The sequence below is a fragment of the Argopecten irradians genome, chromosome 5 (genome assembly GCF_041381155.1).
Source record: "Argopecten irradians isolate NY chromosome 5, Ai_NY, whole genome shotgun sequence".
In the NCBI taxonomy this organism is placed as follows: Eukaryota; Metazoa; Mollusca; class Bivalvia; order Pectinida; family Pectinidae; genus Argopecten; species Argopecten irradians.
The window spans coordinates 20,938,832-20,964,267 of NC_091138.1; the positions used below are offsets into that span (position 1 = coordinate 20,938,832).

The window sequence follows — 25,436 nt, forward strand, 5'->3', positions numbered from 1 at the left end:
CCAATGACGAATATGTTCAAATTAAATTTCTTGATACATGTAGTATTAAAATTTCTATTTGATCCTAATTTGCTAAGTTTGATTGTCCAACAATGTATACGTAATGAAACAGACATTTAGCCTTTTAAGTAGATCAGATTTACATGCTTAATGAATCAAACACATTTGATATGGACACAGAATGGTCTGTGGAATCACTCATTGACAAAGATAACTTTCGTCAATATTTCCTTTATAATACCTGTATTACAAGGAAATTGAGAAAGTCCAACAATTTTCAACATTAAAGCTTTTAATGCAGGAGATACATATGAAAATGTGCCAAGAACTACTTTTTCACAGTCATATAAATTCTGTAATCAAGTGTAAAACACATAATTCTGGTCTCTCTTGAAGCTCCATAACATTCTTTACAACTTGGTCCAAGTATCCCTTGAAAAATAGCAACATGCACATTGAACCTTAATTCAAAGTCTTTATAAATAGCACTATTGAACTGTCACTTCCATCACATCTTTCATTAGCATTTCAGAGATCAATACACAGTGAACTAAGTGTAGTCGTATCTTTATAGGTCTTTCCCCTACCATCCATCACTCTACAAACCTAGTAAATCTGGTCATAATTCACAGATACAGTATATATTTCCAGTGAAACACAGTCTGTATTGTCCAGTGAGGTGTTGCCATTGTTACTGGGCCATTTGTGACTCCATGAATTTGACCATCCAGTCAGGTGCGGTTTGGTCAATTTTCTCAATGATTTGGTTGACTTGGAAACATAGACTCTGAATTTGTTTGTCCCAAGTTGGTAACGCTTCTCGGTCTGAAATAAAAACAACATGTTACGGTATTATTATTTTATATATTTGACCCAAATGGTCCATATTCACATCTACAGTTGAAAATAATGTTAATAATTGGGTGAAGTTATCAAGTCCCATAACTCTTGCAAGTATTGATGGATTTTGACCAGTATCAAACCAATCACTCTAGAGATCTCATTAATATAAAGAAATATACCAAATTTGTATAGTCCCGTAACTCTTGTAAATATTGACAGATATTGACCATTATCGAACTCATTCGAGATCACATTGATTTAAAGCAATACACCTGATTTAGTTGAAATCGGATGATAATATTAAAGTTAATGCACGGAAACCTTATCCTGGACGCCGACTCAGCCGAAAACATGGTGAGACCTAAGTGTTGCAGTATACCTGTATACCTGTATATCCTCTTCCCCAAAAACTAGATAGCTAACCTGATACCTGTATACCCCCTTCCCCAAAACCTAGATAGGTAACCTGATACCTGTATACCCCCTTCCCCAAAACCTAGATAGGTAACCTGATACCTGTATATCCCTTTCCCCCAAAAACTAGGTAGGTAACCCGATACCTGTATACCCCTTTCTCCCAAAAACTAGATAGCTAACCTGACACCTGTATACCCCCTTCCCCAAAAACTAGATAGGTAACCCGATACCTGTATACCCCCTTCCCCAAAAATTAGATAGGTAAACTGATACCTGTATATCCCTTTCCCCCAAAAACTAGATAGGTAACCTGATACCTGTATACCCCTTTCTCCCAAAAACTAGATAGCTAACCTGATACCTGTATACCCTCTTCCCCAAAAACTAGATAGGTAACCTGATACCTGTATACCCCCTTCCCCAAAAACTAAATAGGTAACCTGATACCTGTATACCCTCTTCCCCAAAAACTAAATAGGTAACCTGATACCTGTATACCCTCTTCCTCAAAAACTAAATAGGTAACCTGATATCTGTATACCCCCTTCCCCAAAAACTAGATAGGTAACCTGATACCTGTATACCCCCTTCCACCAAAAACTAAATAGGTAACCCGATATCTGTATACCCCTTTCCCCCAAAATCTAGAAAACTAACCTGATTCCTGAATAACCCCTTCCCCAAAAACTAGATAGGTAACCCGATACCTGTATACCTCTTTCCCTAAAAATCTAAAAAGGTAACCTGATACCACATGCATATACATGTATACCAAATTTCAATACATCATGTTTTTTGTTGAAGGTACATCATACAATGGGAGATTATTTGCTCTAGATTAATATTTTACTGAACCAAAGTGGTATCATGCACAGTTTTTTACCTTCAAAATGTACTATAGAGTCAATTTGATCTATACATCCATTCATTCTTTCTTCAGTAATCATCTGGGAAGCTATCTTTTCTGCCTGTAATGGTATAAAACCACATTTAACAACCAAAATAAACTCAAATTAAAAGGGGGTTTATTCTTCTATTTTACTACTCCATGACAATTAAAATACAATTAAACCAAAACTAAACATGTAAAAAAGCTACAAATCTTTGATTACATTAATTCATTCTATCAATTTTGCAAAAGGATTTTCATAACAAGAGGCCCAGCATGTACCAGGTCCAATATCAGTACCCGGAGCCTTCTGGTTCTTGAGATGAAGTCGTTTAAAGATTTTAGCCTTTTTGACCCCTGTGACCTTGAATGAAGGTCAAGGTCATTCATTTGAACAAACTTGGTAACCCTTCATCCCAGCATCCTACAGGCCACATACCACTACCTTGGGCCTTCTGGTTCTTGAGAAGAAGTCGTTTAAAGATTTAAGCCTTTTTGACCCCTGTGACCTTGAATGAAGGTTAAGGTCATTCATTTGAACAAACTTGGTGGCCCTTAATCCAAGCATGTCACAGGTCCAATATCAGTACCCTGAGCCTTCTGGTTCTTGAAAAGAAGTCGTTTAAAGATTTTAGCCTTTTTGATCCCTTTGACCTTGAATGAAGGTTAAGGTCATTCATTTGAACAAACTTGGTAGCCCTTCATCCAAGCATGTCACAGGTCTAATATCAGTACCCTGAGCCTTCTGGTTCTTGAGAAGAAGTCCTTTAAAGATTTTAGCCTATTTGACCCCTGTGACCTTGAATGTAGGTCAAGGTCATTTTTTTAAAACAAACTTGGTAGCCCTTCATCCCAGCATGCCACAGGCCTAATATCAGGTCTCTAGGCCTCTTAGTTATTCACAAGAAGTTGTTTAAAGAATTTTAGCCTATTTGACCCCTGTGACCTTGAATGAAGGTCAAGGTCATTTATTTGAACAAACTTGGTAGCCCTTCATCCCAGCATGCCACAGGCCTAATATCAGGTCTCTAGGCCTCTTAGTTATTCACAAGAAGTTGTTTAAAGTATTTTAGCCTATTTGACCCCTGTGACCTTGAATGAAGGTCAAGGTCATTTATTCGAACAAACTTTGTAGCCCTTCATCCCAGCATGCTACAGGCCAAATATCAGGTCTCTAGGCCTCTTAGTTATTCACAAGAAGTTGTTTAAAGAATTTTAGCCTATTTGACCCCTGTGACCTTGAATGAAGGTCAAGGTCATTTATTTGAACAAACTTGGTAGCCCTTCATCCCAGCATCCTACAGGCCAAATATCAGTACCCTGGGCATTCTGGTTCTTGAGAAGAAGTCGTTTAAAGATTTTGGCCTTTTTGACCCCTGTGACCTTGAATGAAGGTCAAGGTCATTCATTTGAACAAACTTTGTAGCCCTCCATCCCAGCAACCTACAGGCCAAATATGAGTACCCTGGGCCTTCCGGTTATTGAGAAGAAGTTGTTTGAATGAAAAGTTTACGCACGGCGGACGGCGCACGGCGCACGGCGCACGACGACGGACGGTGCATGATGACAATAGGTCATCCTGACCCTTCGGGTCAGATGACCTAACAAGAGGCCCAAAGGGCCTTAACGGTCATCTGACTACCTTGGCAATAGTAAAATTTATTTCATATGGTGTCACTTTGTCAGGACCATGTCAGGATCATTTTCCATTTCCTTCAACAAATTTTATTTCAAACAAGAGGCCCAAGGGCCTTAACATGTAGAATTAAATTAATTATGGTCATCTAGCCTTCTTCCAATTTGGGATCAACAAGAGATATGTACTATCTTTGTCGATTCACATTCAATCATCTCTCAGGCCTAAAGTTTCACAATCACACAGCAGAATGAGAAAAGTGCAAAATTGTTTTCAAGATTCGGGGGGGGGCGGGCGCTGAGCGCCATCTGATTTTGGATCGACCCAAAAGTAATCACAACCCTTTGTCGGACCCATGTCAATCATTTCATCAATTTCAGCCAATTCGCACCGGTAAAACTTTGATAAGAATGTTAAAATGTGTAAGTTTCAAGAAGGCGTCCATCTTGATATCGATCGATTTTGAAAAATACAACACTTTAGGGGACCATTCAGGATCATTTCAATGCTAGTTTCAGGGCCAAATCGCAACCCGGCAGAACTTGAGAAGAAGTTCAAAAATGTGTTTTCAAGATGCGGCTGTGGCGGCCATCTTGGGATTTCAGATCGATTTGTAAAAAATAACAACACTTTGTACGGGACCATGTCAGGATCATGTGACATGCAAGTATCATCTGGTCGGGGCCAAATCGCACTGGAATAGACACTTGAGAAGAAGTTCAACAAACAAAATGTGTTTTCAAGATGGGCTGGCTGTGGGGGGGCTGTGGTGCGGCCATCTTGGATTTCGATATCGACCCAAAAGAAAATCACAACACTTTGTCGGGACCATGTCAGGATCATTTCATGCAAGTTTCAGCCAAATCGCACCGGTAGAACTTGAGAAGAAGATTAGAGAAAAATGTGTTTTTCAAGAATGGCGGCCATCTTGGATTTCAGATCGAGCCCGAAAAAAATAACAACACTTTGTCGGGACTATGTCAGGATCATTTCATGCAAGTTTCAGCCAAATCGCACCAGTAGAACTTGAGAAGAAGTTCAAAATGTTGTTTTCAAGATGGCGGCTGTGCGGCCATCTTGGATTTCAGATCGACCCAAAAAATAACAACACTTTGTCGGGACCATGTCAGGATCACTTCATGCAAGTATAAGCCAAATCGCACCGGTAGAACTTGAGAAGAAGTTCAAAATGTGTTTTCAATGATGGCGGCTGTGGCGGCCATCTTGGATTTCGGATCGACCCGAAAAAATAACAGCACTTTGTCGGGACCCATGTCAGGATCATTTCATGCAAGTTTTCAGCCAAATCACACTCGTTAGAACTTGAGAAGAAGTTAAAAATGTGTTTTCAAGATGGCGGCTGTGGCTGGCCATCTTGGATATTGGATTGGACCCCGAAAAATAACAGCACTTTGTCGGGACCATGTCAGGATCATTTCATGCAAGTTTCAGCCAAATCGCACTCGTAGGAACTTGAGAAGAAGTATAAAAATGTTGTTTTTCAAGATGGCGGCTGTGGCGGCCATCTTGGATTTCGGATCCGAAAAATACCAACACTTTATTATGGGGACCATGTCAGGATCATTTCATGCAAGATTTCGGCCAAGATCGCACTGGTAGAGACTTAAGAAGAAGTTCATAAATGTGTTTTTCAAGATGGCGGCTGTGGCGCTATCTTGGATTTCGGATCGACCCGAAAAATAACAACACTTTGTCGGGACCGACGTCAGGATTGTTTTGCGCCAAGTTTCGCAAGCCAAGTCGCACCCCGGTAGTAAACTTGAGAAGAAGTTCAAATAAATGTGTTTTTCAAGATGGCGGCTGTGAGCGGCCAACTAGGATTTCGGATCTGACCACGAAAAAGTAACAGCACTTTTGTCGTACCATGTCATGATCATTATCATGGCAAGTTTCAGCCAAGATCGCCACAACGGAATGAACTGAGAAGAAGTTCAAAATGTGTAATCATGTGTTTTTTCCAAGATCTTATGAACTGAATTAGAATGTTTTCAATGCATAGTTTTCAGTCTAAATCACCGCACGGCGCATATAACTGAGAAGGAAAGATTCTTATTACTGAATTAGGAAAGACATATTCAAAACTGAAAATAGTATTCAGACAAAGATATAATTTCAAAATGTGAAATGCATTACCCAACAAAAAATTGTTCGGAAAGTAATTGAAAGTATGTTTCCAACTTATTGACAATAACAATAAAGCAAAGCATCTTTTTTTTTTTGTTTTCTTCCCCTTTTAAATGCCTCCAAATACCTTGGTTGATGGAATTTCCAACAAAGATCCGAGTTCATCAAATGATATATTATTGTACAGCTTACTCGCTGACAATAGGTTATGTTCAATGACCGCTCTGTCTAAAATTGTTGATCCTTCAAAAGAGAAAACAATAAATGGGGTTGAAATCTGGGCCAAACAACACAGGCCAAACTCGGGTCAATTTTATTCCACCTTTTAACAATACGTAATTCATTTGTATCTATGTTTTAGATGTTTGAATCCAGAAAGTGTTTGGTAGTGTTAGATGGAACCTAAGAACACGATATTAGAACATCTATAAACAAACAATAAATCCCAGTTTGCCTTTCTCCTTCTTTCTCTAAATCTTGAATAACAAGATGAAACGGTATGAATAATAATCAACTTAAATTGTCAGAATTGAAAATTGATATCACAACTAGGAACCCATCCTCGATGCTCCAGGGGTTCTGATCACTAACAATCTCTATACGCTTGGACTATATCGTAGTAAAACTGGAGGCAACAGAACAGAGCAGGTAATTTAGTCCTTTGATGTACATCAAAAGAGCCGTATAATTGTACACTGTGGTTGACTATGTGGCTTTGAAGTTGGGAGTCGCTCTCTCTGTAGTCTTCAAAAGAAATTTTTGCAGGCCTGTGATTGGTTCAGATTTTTTCCTCTGAGCTGCCTTCAATTTTACTATGAGATAGTCCAGGAGTGTAGAGATCGTAAGGTCCCTTCAATACAGTTATTATACTCTAAAGGAAATAGTCTTGACAAACTTCAATTATCAAAATCCAAGATGGTCACCTATTTGACATGCTTTCATATCAGTTTCAAATGCATCATGTCCACAGCTGAATTCAAGATGACACTGGTCAATCAGGTTGGCTGTAAGTGATTAAATCTGAATTTACACGTACCATCTGAAGTAACAGCTTTCTGATGGGATTGTAAATAGGATGCAAATTCTTGTAAGTCACTACTGCGGATTATTCTGTCCAAGTACCTGGAATTTCAAATTACTTTTAAATTAATAGCTGAAATGGTGTTTATAAATCTTTTTACTCTCACATCTGTATCTGTGGTCAGCCTAATGATTACTAAATATGTATGAAATATAACGGTGTCATATAATAAATATAAATACATGTATTTAGAAATTTCTGAGATGATATTGAAGTATTGTATATTTCCTGTTTCTATCCCGATGCAACGGGTTAAAATGCACAGTACTTGTAGATACGGTAGATGCAATTGGGTAGAGATAATTTTAATATTTTCAAAGAAAGAGCACAAAAACATCATTAATGACTGGAGAGTGACTGACCACTAACTCAAATGTAAAGACAATTTGAACAGCTGATCTTATTGTTAAGGTAGCTCACTACTGACTCACATTTTTTCTAGAATATGGTAGGCTGGTAACTGTTGACATCGTTCATCTTTAAATAGTGTAGCTAACATTCTTGATCTTTGTTGTCCTGTGAAAGGCAGAAAATATTTATCAGCTAATGTCCAACATAAATTATATACATATAAAGCAGAAAATATCCAAATTTGCTTGCTTGCTGTATCATAGGCTTAAATGATCAGTAGATTGAGACACAACTAATTTTTAATCAGATAACAACTTCATATATGCTTTAGTTAATAAATGTGCTTAAAGTTAACATTGGATGTTCTTGGTGAAGATCTATCATAAGTATAAATCCTTTAATTCATATAAACTTTAAAATTTAACAGAAAATTTATACCACCAGAAAAGAAAGAATCTTAAATTTACCTGCTGAAGCAAGAATGGTACAGATGAGGGCATTTTTCAGTGAGGTGAGTCTCTCTTCCTCAGCTATCAGTGTACGAAATGATAACTCATTATATCTCTGGGCAGCTTCAATAAACTTTCGGCGGTAATCAAGCACACGGGCATAACAGGCCTGTAAGTACAAATTTTAAAACTTTTATATTTACAGAAGTACTTTAAATCATTTTCAACATCTGGGACAACATTGTTGGTTTTTAGGCCATGTATTTCATGCCCATCAAAGGGCCATCTCACCTGGTTTGTAATGCCAAGTAATGTTCTGAATACAGGTTCATTGTTTCTTTTCTGAAGGAATTTTAATATTAACCTCTAAATCCCCTATTGGGGCCCCACCCTTCCCGCCCCCAGGGGGCCAGAGTCAAAATTAATTCTGTTCCCCTTCCCCCAAGGATGTTTGTGGCCCATCCATGCAGAACTTGACTAGTAGCAATTTAAAGGATTTACCTCTATTTCCCCTATTTTGCCCCCGGGGGGTCAGAGCCAAAATTTATACAAGTTCTGTTCCCCTTCCCCAAAGGATAGTCTGTGGCCAAATTTGGTTACTTTCCATTCAGAACTCTATGACTAGTAGTGATTTAAAGGATTTACCTCTATTACCCCTATTACCCCCCCCCCCCCCCTCCCTGCCCCCGGGAGACCAGGGCCAAAATTTATAAAAGTTCTGTTCCCCTTCCCCAAAGGATTGATTGTGGCCAAATTTGGTTACATTCCATTCAGAACTCTATGACAAGTAGCGATTTAAAGGATTTACCTCTATTTCCCCTATTGGGCCCCGCCCCTCCTGCCCCCTGGGGGATCAGAGCCAAAATTTATACAAGTTCTGTTCCCCTTCCCCCCAAGGATGTTTGTGGCCAAATTTGGTTACAATTCATGAAGAGCTCTTGGACAAGTAGAGATTTAAAGGATTTACCTCTATTACCCCTATTGGGCCCTGCCCCTCCTGCCCCCGGGGGGTCAGAGCCAAAATTTATACAAGTTCTGTTCCCCTTCCCCCAAGGTTGTTTGTGGCCATATTTGGTTACATTCCATTCAGAACTCTATGACAAGTAGTGATTTAAAGGATTTACCTCTATTTCCCCTATTGGGCCCCGCCCCTCCTGCCCCCGGTGGGGACCAGAGCCAAAATTTATACAAGTTCTGTTCCCCTTCCCCCAAGGATGTTTGTGGCCAAATTTGGTTACATTCCATTCAGAACTCTATGACTAGTAGCGATTTAAAGGATTTACCGTCTATTTCCCCTATTGGGCCCCGCCCCTCCTGCCCCCTGGGGACCAGAGTCAAAATTTACACAAGTTCTGTTCCCCTTCCCCCAAGGATTGTTTGTGGCAGAATTTGGTTACAATTCCATGTAGAACTCTATTACAAGTAGCGATTTAAAGGATTTACCTCTATTTCCCCTATTGGGCCCCGCCCCTCCTGCCCCCGGGGGGACCAGAGCCAAAATTTATACAAGTTCTGTTCCCCTTCCCCCAAAGGATGTTTGTGGCCAAATTTGGTTACATTCCATTCAGAACTCTATGACAAGTAGCGATTTAAAGGATTTACCTCTAATTACCCCTATTGGGCCCCCCCCCCTCCTGCCCCGGGGGACCAGAGCCAAAATTTATACAAGTTCTGTTCCCCTTCCCCAAAGGATGTTTGTGGCCAAATTTGGTTACATTCCATTCAGAACTCTATGACAAGTAGTGATTTAAAGGATTTACCTCTATTTCCCCTATTGGGCCCCGCCCCTCCTGCCCCTGGGGGATCAGAGCCAAAATTTATACAAGTTCTGTTCCCCTTCCCCTAAGGATGTTTGTGGCCAAATTTGGTTACAATTCATGTAGAGCTCTTGGACAAGTAGAGATTTAAAGGATTTACCTCTATTTACCCCTATTGGGCCCCGCCCCTCCTGCCCCCGGGGGGTCAGAGCCAAAATTTATACAAGGTCTGTTCCCCCTCCCCCAAGGATGTTTGTGGCCAATATTTGGTTACATTCCATTCAGAACTCTATGACTAGTAGCGATTTAAAGGATTTACCTCTATTACCCCTATTGGGCCCCGCCCCTCCTGCCCACCGGGGGGACCAGAGCCAAAATTTATACAAGTTCTGTTCCCCTTCCCCCAAGGATGTTTGTGGCCAAATTTGGTTACATTCCATTCAGAACTCTATGACTAGTAGCGATTTAAAGGATTTACCTCTATTTCCCCTATTGGGCCCCGCCCCTCCTGCCCCCTGGGGACCAGAGTCAAAATTTACACAAGTTCTGTTCCACTTCCCCCAAGGATGTTTGTGGCCAAATTTGGTTACAATTCCATGTAGAACTCTATTACAAGTAGCGATTTAAAGGATTTACCTCTATTTCCCCTATTGGGCCCCGCCCCTCCTGCCCCCGGGGGACCAGAGCCAAAATTTATACAAGTTCTGTTCCCCTTCCCCAAAGGATGTTTGTGGCCAAATTTGGTTACATTCCATTCAGAGCTCTATGACAAGAAGCGATTTAAAGGATTTACCTCTATTTCCCCTATTGGGCCCCGCCCCTCCTGCCCCCGGGGGGTCAGAGCCAAAATTTATACAAGTTCTGTTCCCCTTCCCCAAGGATGTTTGTGGCCAAATTTAGTTACATTCCATTCAGAACTCTATGACTAGTAGCGATTTAAAGGATTTACCTCTATTTCCCCTATTGGGCCCCGCCCCTCCTGCCCCGGGGGGATCAGAGCCAAAATTTATACAAGTTCTGTTCCCTTCCCCCAAGGATGTTTGTGGCCGAATTTGGTTACAATTTATGTAGATCTCTATGACTAGTAGCGATTTAAAGGATTTACCTTATTTCCCCTATTGGGCCCCGCCCCTCCTAAGAGTTCCCCTTCCCCAAAGGATGTTTGTGGCCGATATTTGGTTAGCAATTTATGTAAGAACTCTATGGACTAGTAGCGATTTTAAAGGATTTACCTCTAATTACCCCTATTGGGCCCGCCCCTCCTACCCCCGGGGGACCAGAGCCAAAATTTATACAAGTTTCTGTTCCCCTTCCCACATAGGATGTTGGTGGCCAAAATTTGTTACATTCCTATTCAGAGCTCTATGACAAAGTTAGCGATTTAAAGGAAATATTGGGCCCCCGCCCCTCCTGCCCCGGGGGGTCAGAGCCAAAATTTATACAAGTTCTGTTTCCCTCCCCCCCCAAGGATGTGTTGTTGACAAATTTGGTTACAATCCATGCAGAATCTATGACTGTTTGCACCATGACATTAGCTCACCGGCCTTTGGAGCCAGGATGAGCTAAAAACAAAGACTGCTTAGGGGTTTAATATTCTAACTGTAATTTCGCTTGATGCCTGCTCTAACACGGGCATTAACTTCTGTCAATGAACTGGATGAAATAATATTTCACAACTGTTTGATGATTAAACATTGATTCATGTCGTTAAGTAATTGAAATTTGTTTGGTTGATTAATTAATGTCCTATTAACATCCAGGGTCATGTAAGGAGGGCCTCCCATGTATGCGATGTGATGCGTATATGTGTGTGAGGTGCATGTTTTGGAAGACTGTGGTATATTCGTGTTGTGTCTTCTTGTATAGTGGAACTTTTGCCCTTTTTATAGTGCTATATCACAGAAGCATGCCCCCGAAGACACCAAACAACACACCCCACCCGGTCACATTATACTGACAATGGGCGAACCAGTCGTCCCACTCCCTTTAAGCTGAGCGCTAAGCAGGAGCAGAAACTACTATTTTTATAGACTATGGTATGTCTCAGCCAGGGGACAGAACCCAAAGCCTTCCTCCCAGAGGCGAGAGCTAAACAGAAAGCCAAAAGTGAGGCGGTGTCAAGGGGAACATTTGGAAGATGTTTGCTTGATTAATTAACATCCTATTAACAGCCAGGACTATCTCATATTAAAACAGACTAACCCTCAGCAACAAATGTTATTACCACTTATACGCCCATAATTTCCCCTTAATAAACAGATTTTCATTTCAAATATGAACAATTCAAAATTTCTACATTGTATTTACAATTCTTAATAAGTCAGAAAGTGAACCTACTTATGGATATCTGAAAGTAATACTTAACCTTGTAGTGTATCTGTAACTCCTCGTTAACAGGTATCTGCCTGTAATACTAACCTTGAAGTGTATCTGTAACTCCTTGTTACAGGTATCTGCATGTAATACTTGCAATGTAGTGTATCTGTATCTCCTCGTTACGGGTATCTGCCTGTAATACTAACCTTGAAGTGTATCTGTAACTCCTCATTACAGGTATCTGCCTGTAATACTTACCTTGTAGTGTATCTGTAACTCCTCGTTACGGGTATCTGCCTGTAATACTTTCATTGCAGTGTATCTGTAACTCCTAGTTACAGGTATCTGCCTGTAATACTTTCATTGCAGTGTATCTGTAACTCCTCGTTACAGGTATCTGCCCGTAATACTTTCATTGTAGTGTATCTGTAACTCCCAGTAACAGTATCTGCCTGTAATACTTACCTTGTAGTGTATCTGTAACTCCTCGTTACAGGTATCTGCCTGTAATACTTTCATTGCAGTGTATCTGTAACTCCTAGTTACAGGTATCTGCCTGTAATACTTACCTTGTAGTGTATCTGTAACTCCTCGTTACGGGTATCTGCCTGTAATACTTACCTTGAAGTGTATCTGTAACTCCTCGTTACAGGTATCTGCCTGTAATACTTACCTTGTAGTGTATCTGTAACTCCTCGTTACGGGTATCTGCCTGTAATACTTACCTTGTAGTGTATCTGTAACTCCTCATTACGTGTATCTGCCTGTAATACTTACCTTGTAGTGTATCTGTAACTCCTCGTTACAGGTATCTGCCTGTAATACTTACCTTGTAGTGTATCTGTAACTCCTAGTTACAGGTATCTGCCTGTAATACTTACCTTGTAGTGTATCTGTAACTCCTCGTTACAGGTATCTGCCTGTAATACTTACCTTGTAGTGTATCTGTAACTCCTCGTTACGGGCATCTGCCTGTAATACTTACCTTGTAGTGTATCTGTAACTCCTCATTACGTGTATCTGCCTGTAATAATGAGGCTCTATTAATGTAAGCCTCTGCCTGAACAGGATCCTCATCTTCTAAATACAGCCTGGCTATCTTGAGGTATGTCTCTAGCTTGTAGTCTGTGGCATATTGTCTGAAATTGGAAAATAAACCTAAAGTTATCACAACATGATGTGGTGTTTGGTGTTTAAGGTATAAAACTATCAAACAAATGAGGTCTCCTCCCACAACATATTTCTATGTAATGATGTATTTCCAATATAACAACTCATTGTCTGGTCATGATTAATGTCTCCTTCAAATACATAATACAACATATTTACTTTTCACTGCAACCTGGCCGTAGGCTTTGCTCAGTGATTGCGAATTATTGTGCTAGCTATCATAAGAGATGGCTTTTGAAATGACTGTTCTGTCCATGACAATTATGATATGCTTTTTCAAACTAGGTTGAAAACCTTTTGAGATCTTTAAAACCTGTTATCAAATGTAAATACAATAATGTATAAGTATTGAAATGCTTTCAGTTGGCAATTACGAATGAGGATGAATGCCAAATGGACAATGACAAATTGTAACTCAGGCATTTGGGGTTTGATTTTGCACATAGATGTAAAATGATCACGATGAGGGAACCTGCCTGATTATTTGGGTTTTTCTCTGATTTCCTCACACTGGTTCCCTCCAACACTTACAACAGGGCCATTTGAAAGTGATTTGTATAAGTTGCATAATTTTGTTTTGCAATCAATGTAAAATAACTTTCTAGTTTCTAGTTATAGATTTAGTACAATCTAATTAAAATTAGATCTTCTATGTTGCTCCCCATAGACTGTTCGCTCTTCTACGAGCAGACATCCTACGGAGAGCGACAGAGAAGATCTAACTTTAATTAGATTGAGGTTCACTATGAGAAGGGTTGATTATGCTTACTTTTGTCCTGTCTCCAGGGGAATGCCCACCAACACCTGGGCTGCCTCTCGCCAGGATAATTCTCTCTCATAGATGTCTGCCAGGTGTTGTCGTATGGCTGCCACCTGAAAGAACAAGAGGCCCATGGGCCTTAACGGTTATCTGACTAATGGCACAAAACAACAAAGTCACAGTATAAAGTATTGGTTAACAATTAATATAATCAATACATGGAACTCCTCAGTTAAATATGTAAGTTTCTGAAATAGGTAAATGTCATTTGTTGAACAATCTTGGTAGCCCTTCATCCATATATGGTTGTAACTCATTCAGGATTAATATAAGGAGGAGTCAGATTTTTAAAGCCAAATTTCAGCAAAGCTCCCATTTTGGACCCCCGCCATACTATCCCCATGGGTCTTACCTCAGTCCTTTATAAAATATGATTGTCCTCACCTAAAGTTACCCCTTCTGAATCAATTAAAACCCCTATAGGCCAATTTTCATTGAGATTGGAGACTGAAACCTTAAAACAGGAAGTGGGCCAGCAGCCATCTTGGAAAACCAAAATCTTTTCGAAAATATTTGCATGTTGTTTGGCATCAATTAAAACTCCTATAGACCTATTTTCATTGAGATCAGAGACCGAAACCTGAAAACAGAAGTGGGCCAGCTAAAATTAAAGAAAATTTGCCCATTTGGGGCCCCATCGCTCAGCCCCTAGGGGTCGGATCAGACTCATTTATATAAAAATGATTACCCTTCACAAATGATGTTTCACACCAAATATGGATGAAATCCATCCAAGGATGAAGGAGGAGTAGGATTTTAAAGCTAAAATTAAGGAAATTTCCCCATTTGGGGCCCCACCCCTCAGCCCCTAGGGGTCGGACCAGGCTCATTTATTTAAAATATGATTGTCTTTCCCAAATGATATTTCACACCAAATATGGATGTAATTCACTCAAGGGTTAAGGAGGAGTAGGCTTTTGTATAAATAGTTTTACGCACGACGCACGACGACGGACGAAACACGATGACAATAGGTCATCCTGACCTAAAAACAAAGTAATATCCGTTTTTTTCAAATGATCTTAAAATATAACTTTTGTTCTAATATTCAGCAATATTCCATTAATAAATGGATTATGAAATTTTGTAAATATGTGATAAATAATTTCATACAAGTTTATGGATAAAGACAATGTCAAACTGTATAGAGGTACATTGTGAGGATGGTTTATTTTCACTATATTTACGTTTCCACTGAAATATACAAATTCTAAAATCCAATGAAATATTTAGAAATTCAATGACATACCAAAAATTCAGAAATTCAATGACATACCCAATAGTTCAAAGTATTACAAGAAATGGTGAACTGCGAATATGATGTTTATAGAAAACCCTGAAATATTGACCGTGCTAATTCAAAGCGCTATGCAGTACTGTGTTGGGTTATTATCAATTAAGGTGTTTAGTTCCTTCATTGAATCCTATTTTAGTTAATATATACAGCTACTGTATATTAAAATTTTAAATTCATCTATAATTGATCACTGATGTAAATCTGATTACTATTAATCAAGATTATTTTGAAGTTAACTCTTCTATCATGTATGTCTTGAACATTAAGAGAGCATGTTACTTCTCCAAAATTAGGCACCCACCTGTTCTTCAAATGAGATAACTCTTGTGTAGACCTTATCTAGTGTGAAGTGGGCCACCTGTTTCGCCAGAGGGTCACTCAGCTTGGACAGATGACTACAGAAATCGGACAGCAACTGTCGCGATATAACCAGACTGACATTCTCATTGACCACTGAAAAGTTAAAATTTACACTGAATAAGTGCATTGTAGTAATACACTGCATTTACAAACTGATTAAAATAATCTGCTAATGACTTTTTTAAAGGTATGTTTTACTATACATATGTAGTTAAGTGAAACAATTGAGTTAATTAACACTCTAGTGTAAGTTGTTTGCTTGATACTAGTTAGATAACCTTTAAAGATGCTCCACCACTGACAAATGGTATTTTTTCTCTGTCAAAAACAGAAGCAGACGATTAAGTATTTTTCTTCAGTTACAAAAGTTGCTAACTGTACACCATTACCACCATTACCACCATTGAAAAGTTTGAGTTTCTAATTTTACTTCAAGATTAAAATATTAAAAAATAATTAATTGCATCCCCAAACAAGAGGCCCATGGGCCTTAACGGTCATCTGACTCATTGCACAAAACAACAAAGTCACAGTATAAAGTATTGGTTAACGATTAATATAAACAATACAAGGAACTCCTTAGTTGAATATGTAAGTTTCTGAAATAGGTAAATGTCATTCGTTGAACAAACTTGGTAGCCCTTCATCCATATATGGTTGTAACCCATTTACGTATTTTAAAGCCAAATTTCAGCAAAGCTTCCATTTTGGGACATCCGCCATACTATCCCCATGGGTCTTAGCTCGGTCCTTTATAAAATATGATTGTCCTCACCTAAAGTTCCCCTTCAGAATCAATTAAAAAACCCTATAGACCAATTTTCCTTGAGATCGGAGACTGAAACCTGAAAACAGGAAGTGGGCCAGCGGCCATCTTGGAAAACCAAAGTCTTAATGAAAATGTTTGCATGTTTGCATTAATTTAAACCCCTAATAGACCAATTTTCATTGAGATTGGAGACCCTAAAAACAGAAAGTGGGCAGCGGCCATCTTGGAACAAAGTCTTAATGAAAATGTTTGCATGTTGTTCGGCATTAATTTAAACCCCTATAGACCAATTTTCATTGAGATTGGAGACCGAAATCTGAAAACAGGAAGTGGGCCAGCTAACATTAAGAAAATTTGCCCTTTTGGGGCCCCACACCTCAGCCCCTAGGGGTCGGACCAGACTCATATATATAAAATACGATTGTCCTTCCCAATGATGTTTCACACCAAATATGGATGAAATCCATCCAAGGATGAAGGACTAGTAGGATTTTAAAGCTTAAATTAAGAAAATTTCCCCTTTTTAGGCCCCGTCCCTCTGCCCCTAGGGGTCGGACCAGGCTCATTTATATAAAACATGATTGTCCTTCCCCAATGATGTTTCACACCAAATATGAATGAAATCCATCAAAGGATGAAGGAGGAGTAGGATCTAGCTTAAATTAAGAAAATTTGACCTTTTGGAGCCCCGCCCCTCTGCCCATAGTGGTCGGATCTATTTCATTTATATAAAATATGATTGTCCTTCCCCAATGATGTTTCACACCACATATGGATGAAATCCATTCAAGGATGAAGGAGGAGTAGGATTTTAAAGCTTAAATTAAGAAAATTTCCCCTTTTAGAGCCTCGCCCCTCTGCCCCTAGGGGTCGGACCAGGCTCATTTACATAAAATATGATTGTCCTTCCCCAATGATGTTTCACACCAAATATGGATGAAATCCATTCAAGGATGAAGGAGGAGTAGGATTTTAAAGCTTAAATTAAGAAAATTTCCTCTTTTGGAGTCCCGCTCCTCTGCCCCTAGGGGTCACCAGGCTCATTTTATATAAAATACGATTGTCCTTCCCCAACAATGTTTCACACCAAATATGGATGAAATCCATCCAAGGATGAAGGAGAAGTAGGATTTTAAAGCTAAAATTAAGAAAATTTGCCCTTTCGGGGCCCCACCCCTCAGCCCCTAGGGTTCGGACCAGGCTCATTTATATAAAATATGATTGTCCTTCCCCAATGATATTTTACACCAAATATAGATGAAATCCATTCAAGGATGAAGGAGGAGTAGGATTTTAAAGCTAAAATTAAGAAAATTTGCCCTTTTTTGGGCCCCATCCCTCAGCCCCTATGGGTCGGACCAGGCTTATCTATATAAAAATATGATTGTCCTTCCCCAACGATGTTTTACACCAAATATAGATGAAATCCATTCAAGGATGAAGGAGGAGTAGGATTTTAAAGCTAAAATTAAGAAAATTTGCCCTTTTGGGGCCCCACCCCTCAGCCCCAAGGGGTCGTACCAGGCTCATTTATATAAAATATGATTGTCCTTCCCAAATGATGTTTCACACCAAATATGGATGAAATCCATTCAAGGATGAAGGAGGAGTAGGATTTTAAAGCTTAAATTAAGAAAATTTCCTCTTTTGGAGCCCTGCCCCTCTGCCCCTAGGGGTTGGACCAGGCTCATTTATATAAAATATGATTGTCCTTCCCCAACGATGTTTTACACCAAATATAGATGAAATCCATTCAAGGATGAAGGAGGAGTAGGATTTTAAAGCTAAAATTAAGAAAATTTCCTCTTTTAGAGCCCCGCCCCTCTGCCCCCTAGGGGTTGGACCAGGCTCATTTATATAAAATATGATTGTCCTTCCCCAACGATGTTTAACACCAAATATAGATGAAATCCATTCAAGGATGAAGGAGGAGTAGGATTTTAAAGCTAAAATTAAGAAAATTTGCCCTTTTTTGGGCCCCATCCCTCAGCCCCTAGGGGTCGGACCAGGCTCATTTATATAAAATATGAATGTCCTTCCCCAATGATGTTTCACACCAAATATGGATGAAATCCATCCAAGGATGAAAGAGGAGTAGGATTTTAAAGCTTAAATTAAGAAAATTTGCCCTTTTGGGGCCCCATCCCTCAGCCCCTAGGGGTCGGACCAGGCTCATTTATATAAAATATGATTGTCCTTCCCCAATGATGTTTCACACCAAATATGGATGAAATCCATCCAAGGATGAAAGAGGAGTAGGATTTTAAAGCTTAAATTAAGAAAATTTGCCCTTTTGGGGCCCCGCCCCTCAGCCCCTAGGGGTCGGACCAGGCTCATTTATATAAAATATGATTGTCCTTCCCCAACGATGTTTTACACCAAATATAGATGAAATCCATTCAAGGATGAAGGAGGAGTAGGATTTTAAAGCTAAAATTAAGAAAATTTGCCCTTTTGGGGCCCCACCCCTCAGCCCCAAGGGGTCGTACCAGGCTCAATTATATAAAATATGATTGTCCTTCCCAAATGATGTTTCACACCAAATATGGATGAAATCCATTCAAGGATGAAGGAGGAGTAGGATTTTAAAGCTTAAATTAAGAAAATTTCCTCTTTTGGAGCCCCGCCCCTCTGCCCCTAGGGGTCGGACCAGGCTCATTTATATAAAATATGATTGTCCTTCCCCAACGATGTTTTACACCAAATATAGATGAAATCCATTCAAGGATGAAGGAGGAGTAGGATTTTAAAGCTAAAATTAAGAAAATTTGCCCTTTTTTGGGGCCCCATCCCTCAGCCCCTAGGGTTCGGACCAGGCTCATTTATATAAAATATGATTGTCCTTCCCCAATGATGTTTCACACCAAATATGGATGTAATCCGCTCAAGGGTTAAGGAGGAGTAGGCTTTTGTATAAATAGTCTTACGCACGACGCACGGCGCACGGCGCACGGCGGACGGCATCCTGACCTTCGGTCAGATGACCTAAAAATTTGGTGGCACTATGATCTATACGGAATGAAATTCTGACTGCGCATACACCAAAAGCAAAACTAATGATTTTATATTATTTTTTGTGTTAATCATACATATATATGTACATGATTAAACACCAAATATTGTTCAATTGATGACTTATCATTTATGCTCTGTCGGCGGTGGAGCATCTTTAAATAGTTTGACATTTTATTATTTGTGCAGCTCAAGTAGAGAGCATAAGTAAATATTCATAAATAAAATGCTTAGAGTTTATTTACTGATTTGTTGTTTGTTCCCTGTATCATAGGGTTAGGTAATATAAACAGTGATTTGGGAAACCCTGGGGATGATATATGATTTATCAAGCTGATTTGTCAGATTACTTGTAATTCCAATTACACATATTATGTATAATCCATAAAAGAGACACGTTATTCCAAACTCAGTGGTCCAAAAACACTTACATGCTTCCACAAAAGCTTGAAGACATACAACTAATTCACTGCCACCAGTTTTCAATATGGTCTCCAATATCCCTCGATACCTGTAAAATAATTAGGAAGACAAGGTTATATAGAAGAGAAAGTGTCATAATGCTAACAATAGAATACATAGATACATTTAGATAGATACAACTTCAATAAGGATGCAAACTACATACAGTCACCAGCCATTTTAATACTTTTGACAGAGCAGAAGCTTCTTACATACGATGGAATACAACATTATTTATCTTTTCTGACCAGCTGGTTGTGAGAGCACTATATTGCCTCAAATTATTGTTGATGGTTCCATGACTATCCCATCATTATCCCATCACGAGACAATATTATGATATACTGTAAACCAACTTTCTTTTGCGTGTGATTTAGTTACGTGATTTTCCCCGATCCAAATCAATTCGTGAAAGTTTATCTACACAAAATATTATCTACATCATCTCTATTGATAGGAATTGGCATTCAATTTTTAAATCTGCAGATGTTTATCTTTGTGAACTTGTTTTGAAATGGAAATTGTCAAATTTAGTAGACCCGAAAGAAAGTGGTTTAGAGTATAGTATTAACCATGGTAACAGAAAATGGTCAAAATCTGGAGGTTCCCAAAATTAAAAGGCATTACGAGCACAATAGCCAAATACATTTTGCAAAGCCGGAAAAGTCACTTTGCCATGATGGACGGATGATTTAATTATCCCTTTCAAACACATTTTACAAAGATGATAAGATATCCGGAAAACTTCTATAAACTTGCGTATAACAATTGTGTATTAAGCATTTATAGCACTAATGTCAATTTTCACTATGTATCTTGACAGCTAGCTATAGGTTGTAAATTATATGTTTTTTGGTCGGTTTTTTTGCACAAAAGCATCAACTGGCAACAAATGTTATTGATGTGTTGTTGTGCTGGTCGAACCACTGCGGTAAAACAGTAGGTAACTGATGAAAATCCTTGCAAAATGACCTTAACTGATTCAAAGTAAATGCACAAGATACCCAAGCATGAATAGTCTGAGTGGTGTATGATATAAAATGCACAAGATACCCAAGCATGAATAGTCTGAGTGGTGTATGATATAAAATGCACAAGATACCCAAGCATGAATAGTCTGAGTGGTGTATGATATAAAATGCACAAGATACCCAAGCATGAATAGTCTGAGTGGTGTATGATATAAAATAGTTGCAATTAAAGTTTGAATCTTATGTGGGGTGGTTGCCGGGTACTGATCGCTGGCTGGTGGTTTTACTGTGGGTACTCCAGCTTTCCTCCATCAACAAACCTGGCACATCCTTACATGACCTGGCTGTTACTGTAATAGGACTTTAAACTAATAAACCCATGTTTTCTTTCGTCATTCTTATTACCATGCGTTAGTTGGCCATCTCTGTGCCAAATGGCAAAACAGCGAAATAAATCTTTACTATAACATATTTAAGAAACTTTTATTATTGTTTCTGAAAAGTAGTGGGCCTTTCATACAATTTATTTCTGTCAGTTAAAGCAATTTATATCAATCCTATTTTAAGAAATATTTGCTTTGGATTCTTAGATACTTATGATTAAGAAAACATTATAATTGGCAGATTTGTTAATTGAATATTGATCACATAGTTGTCAGTATAATACATTTACATACGGATATTCAATGAAAAATATTTTAATATTTCTCATCATCCTGAAAGTTCCTGATGTGGATAACATTGGGGCTATTCCGTCTTTGCATATTACAGAGTTGCCTCCCTTGTTGGTAGGTTTCCACTGTGACATCATTATTGTGTCGTTTTATCTAGAAATTATGACACTACGCCCACAAACACATGATGTTAGAATCAATACCTACCCACAAGGGCAGATAACTCTGTTATATGCAAATAGAGAATTGGGGCTTACAACATTATTGGAAAGGAGTGGATGCTGGCAAAGATTTAAAAGTGAGAAGGATTTGTCACTGTCTCTTTACACTACTATACACCACAAGCACCTATGAATCAGAGGCCCATTGGTCCTGTATGATTATATTGCTCACCTGTTTCAGGCTAAGAACACAAGCTTTCAACTTGAAGGCTTTAGAATTGAACTTAAACTACATATATTAAATGTATTTATTTATACAGACAGATTTTTAAAAATTTGCTACATTTCCCATATAGGGTCCCAACCCTCTGTCCCCTGGGGGAACAGCTCCACTGTTTATACAAAACTGGATCCACTTCACCCAAGGAAGATTCAGACCAAGTAAGAACTATCGGTAAATCCCTACAGAAGAAGGTTTTAAAAGAATTTGCTATATTTTCCCTATTAGGCCCTGCCCTTCAGGCCCCTAGGGGGGGAGGGGGGGGGGGGGGGCAGACGCACCAGTTATACAAAATTGGTTCCCCTTTACCAACAGAAGCTTCAGACCAAATTAGAACAAAATGCCTTCATTGCTACAGAAGAAGAAGGATTTTAAAGAACTTGCTATATTTCCCCTATTGAGCCCCGCCCCTCAGGCCCCGGGGGATCAGACCCACTGTTTATACAAGATTGGTGCCCCTTCACCCAAGAAAGCTTCAGACCCAATAAGAACTAAATCCCTTCATTCCTACAGAAGAAAAAGGATTTTAAAGAATTTGCTATATTTCCCCTATTGTTGGGAACAGGGATCTGAGAATTAGTTACATATTATATAATCATGGACCCACCAAAGTGCCCTAAGGCCATTTTTAGACGTTTTAGAGGTCTAGAATTGGTCTTAGGGCACTCTGGTGGGTCCATGATTATATGATCTGTAACTAAATCTGTGTCGTTGGGGGCCAGGGTCACTGTTTACACAAGATTGCCGTTTATGACTAGTAGGGATTTTTGTGAAAAGTTGACAGACGGACAACGAGCCATGACAAAAGCTCAGGTGAGCTCATAAAAACAATTTTTCTCAACAGATATTTGTCTTATCGTGTCAAATGAAACACCAATGTAATGCTTAATACATTTCACAGTGTCTAATCCTTAAATCAAAGTATTCAAAGTAATGAATTTCCAAAATCAAAATATATAAACCATATTATAAAGACTTTGATATCAATTATTTCAAGAAAATTTAACTGATCACAGAAAATACATATATGTTTTGTTGATATTTTTCTTAATTAAAGTTCCTACATTTTAAAATTATAAAGAAAACAAAAGTCTTCATTAAAATGAGTTTTATCCTATCCGGTACTCTTGTTACTTATTTTGATAAAAACATGCACACATGAGGGCAGCCTATATTGCCTTTACCTCAGATCTGTTTTTAACAATCATTTAAGAACATTATTTTAATGTATACAGAAAAAACACTGATTAGTTTACTTTATAACTCTCAGGTCTATAAGCCTTATATAGTAAGTAATCATTAACAGAGATTAGTACATCACGTGACAGAATACTGGATTCATGGGAACTCTTTGCGATTGAGGTGGCGTAAAATTGAACGTGAATGTATAGCGACGCCACCATTACACCACGTCATTGTAACGTTGGGCTTTGACCAAGACGTCAAAATGGCGGACAGACTGTTGTGTGCGGGGATGAAAACAAAAAAGTGTTGCTTTTCTACAGAAGACAGTCCACTCATTTATCTACTTTTAATCTTCGTGAAGCTCAATCCCATTTTATAGAAACGGATTTCTGTGATAATTCATACGTTGTACTTTTAATGTGTAACATTGTGGCGTGGAAATGAAGATAGCGTTGTGAAGTGTCGCATAGATTGTGAACATGTGTATACACACAGACAACAGTCAGGGAGTACAGGTATAAGGTACAGGTGACCTAGATGGCGCTGTGTTTTATATAACACTCTGTGTATTCTATATACACACTGTGTATTCTACCAATCAGAAGGCAGTCTTCCCATGACTGCTGATTGGTCCAAAGGAATATTATTCAATGAATAGTGAATTTATGAATGGAAATTTATGAATGAAATAGTTCAAGAGTTCAAGGAGGGCAAGTCCTACACATTAATAGTATACAAGATAGCAATAATACAGATGCTAGTCATGTTGTATTAAATAATATGAATTTAAGGCAAAGCCTCAGAAGAGCGCAGCTACATGTAAAAGATCATAATATCATAACTTTATATTGTCTATATTTTTCTACAAGATTAACAATAAAATATTTCACTGACATGCACATACTATCAATAGTTAGAAAGAATTAAAAATAATCCAAATGAAATAGTTCAATATACTTCAATCTTGTTTTTATCAGATGCAGAGAAAACTTGGCAACATGCCATGCTATCAAAAATATGCGCAAATCTGTGCCGTCATCTTTGGCGTCAGGTTTTGTGACGTCACTGCTGACGGTACTGTGCGCTTGAAAACATACATGGTATATATTGGACCAGTACATTTATTGCGTTGTTCTTGTATATGTGTAAATTTAGACTACTTACAGTAATTTTAAAGCGTATACATGTACTGATAACACATTTAGTCTAGTACATCAATTTCAAATCTCGTCGTGCTGATAACGAGAATTAAAAGATGGCTGCCTACATGGAGGCGCGAGACTTTTCCCGGGGGACACAATTTCAAAGTCCAAGGGGTACTGGAATGTATTGGAATCTATATGCACACACACGTGTTATGGTTAGTAGAGCTTCGCTCTACGCGGCCTTTGGCCGCGCAGAGACCTGCGCTCTTATCATTAAACAAATTTGAATGAAATGACTGCCCGCTTCAGAAAGTAAGACGGTAACCCTAGCACCTGCAACCTACATCAAAGGTTGCGCCAGTGGATATCAAAGGAAAATGAGTTGTCACCTAACGTCACGATCAGTGCACAAACACAAAAGCACTCGCGACCTATTCATCCGAAACCCCCGAGTGACTTATCCTTCTCATCTACATGTACATACTTGATGCAGGCCTAAGGTATGATTATTTGTTCTAGGCTGGATCAATCATCAGCGACAAGGTAACTTCATCAGTAAGAGAATCCAGCTAGGTGTTTGGAGGTCTCTGGTGCGAGACCCGGTCTAGACACTGCAGGTTCATCTGTCCTGCATTTCCAGGACTTTTATTTAGTTTAGAAAATTAATTAACAAATGGCTAATGACCGTTAGCATTTGGCAAATGGAAATAACTCGAAACAAGTGGAATGCGTCCAATACTTATATCAAGTCGAAAACAATAATTTGATACCAACAAATGGAAAATAAGCAATAGTGGAGTGTAACAATTACAATACCACATTCTGACAAATTGCAATGGCATTTTTAACTTGCAAATTCCAGAATAGCCGACTGGTGCAAGCATTTTGTGTGCTTATAAACATGTTAATCTTAAAATAAGGAACTGTTATGGAAAAATCAATTTTTAAATAAAAGTACAACAGTACTTTTCGGTGACTTCTTTGTGTGATCCCCCTGAATGCGAAAGACTTGCAAGCTGTGAAAGTTGTTGACGAATGGAAGTCGCCATTTTGTATGCAGTAAAGACGATTCGGCAATGTAATTGGTCGAAATTATTTTATTTTCTAAAATAATTTATGGAACTGAATATGTACACAAATTTCCACTATTAAGAATAGAAAACAGTAGGGTTTAAGCGGGGATTCAATCTTTTATTTTTTTTCTAACATATTTACATTATCAATGCCAATCAAAAATCAATGATTA

At 38.7% G+C, this 25,436-nt stretch overlaps 1 protein-coding gene across 1 annotated transcript; it reads right to left on the reverse strand.

Annotated features, from left to right (window-relative positions):
- Positions 1-274: 274 nt before the first annotated feature.
- Positions 275-25,252, reverse strand: LOC138323184 (COP9 signalosome complex subunit 4-like). Its single transcript, XM_069267594.1, has 11 exons — positions 25,157-25,252; positions 19,744-19,823; positions 15,473-15,624; positions 13,824-13,927; positions 12,870-13,023; positions 7,830-7,980; positions 7,443-7,527; positions 6,967-7,052; positions 6,058-6,173; positions 2,144-2,228; positions 275-825 (listed from the first exon to the last, which is right to left on the reverse strand). The coding sequence occupies exons 1-11, from the start codon at positions 25,237-25,239 to the stop codon at positions 692-694; spliced, it is 1,230 nt and encodes a 409-aa protein (XP_069123695.1). The 5' UTR covers positions 25,240-25,252; the 3' UTR covers positions 275-691.
- Positions 25,253-25,436: the final 184 nt, after the last annotated feature.

What these genes read in the sequence shown, in the direction of transcription:
- LOC138323184 (XM_069267594.1), bottom strand. Translation starts at nt 25,239, where the DNA reads ATGGCGACTTCCATTCGTCAACAACTTTCACAGCTTGCAAGTCTTTCG. An exon ending in TTATCTCATTTGAAGAACAG is followed by an intron (nt 13,928 to 15,472) that starts GTGGGTGCCTAA and finishes TTGTTCTTTCAG; the next exon opens with GTGGCAGCCATACGACAACA. An exon ending in GAAAGCTGTTACTTCAGATG is followed by an intron (nt 6,174 to 6,966) that starts GTACGTGTAAAT and finishes TCTCTTTTGAAG; the next exon opens with GATCAACAATTTTAGACAGA.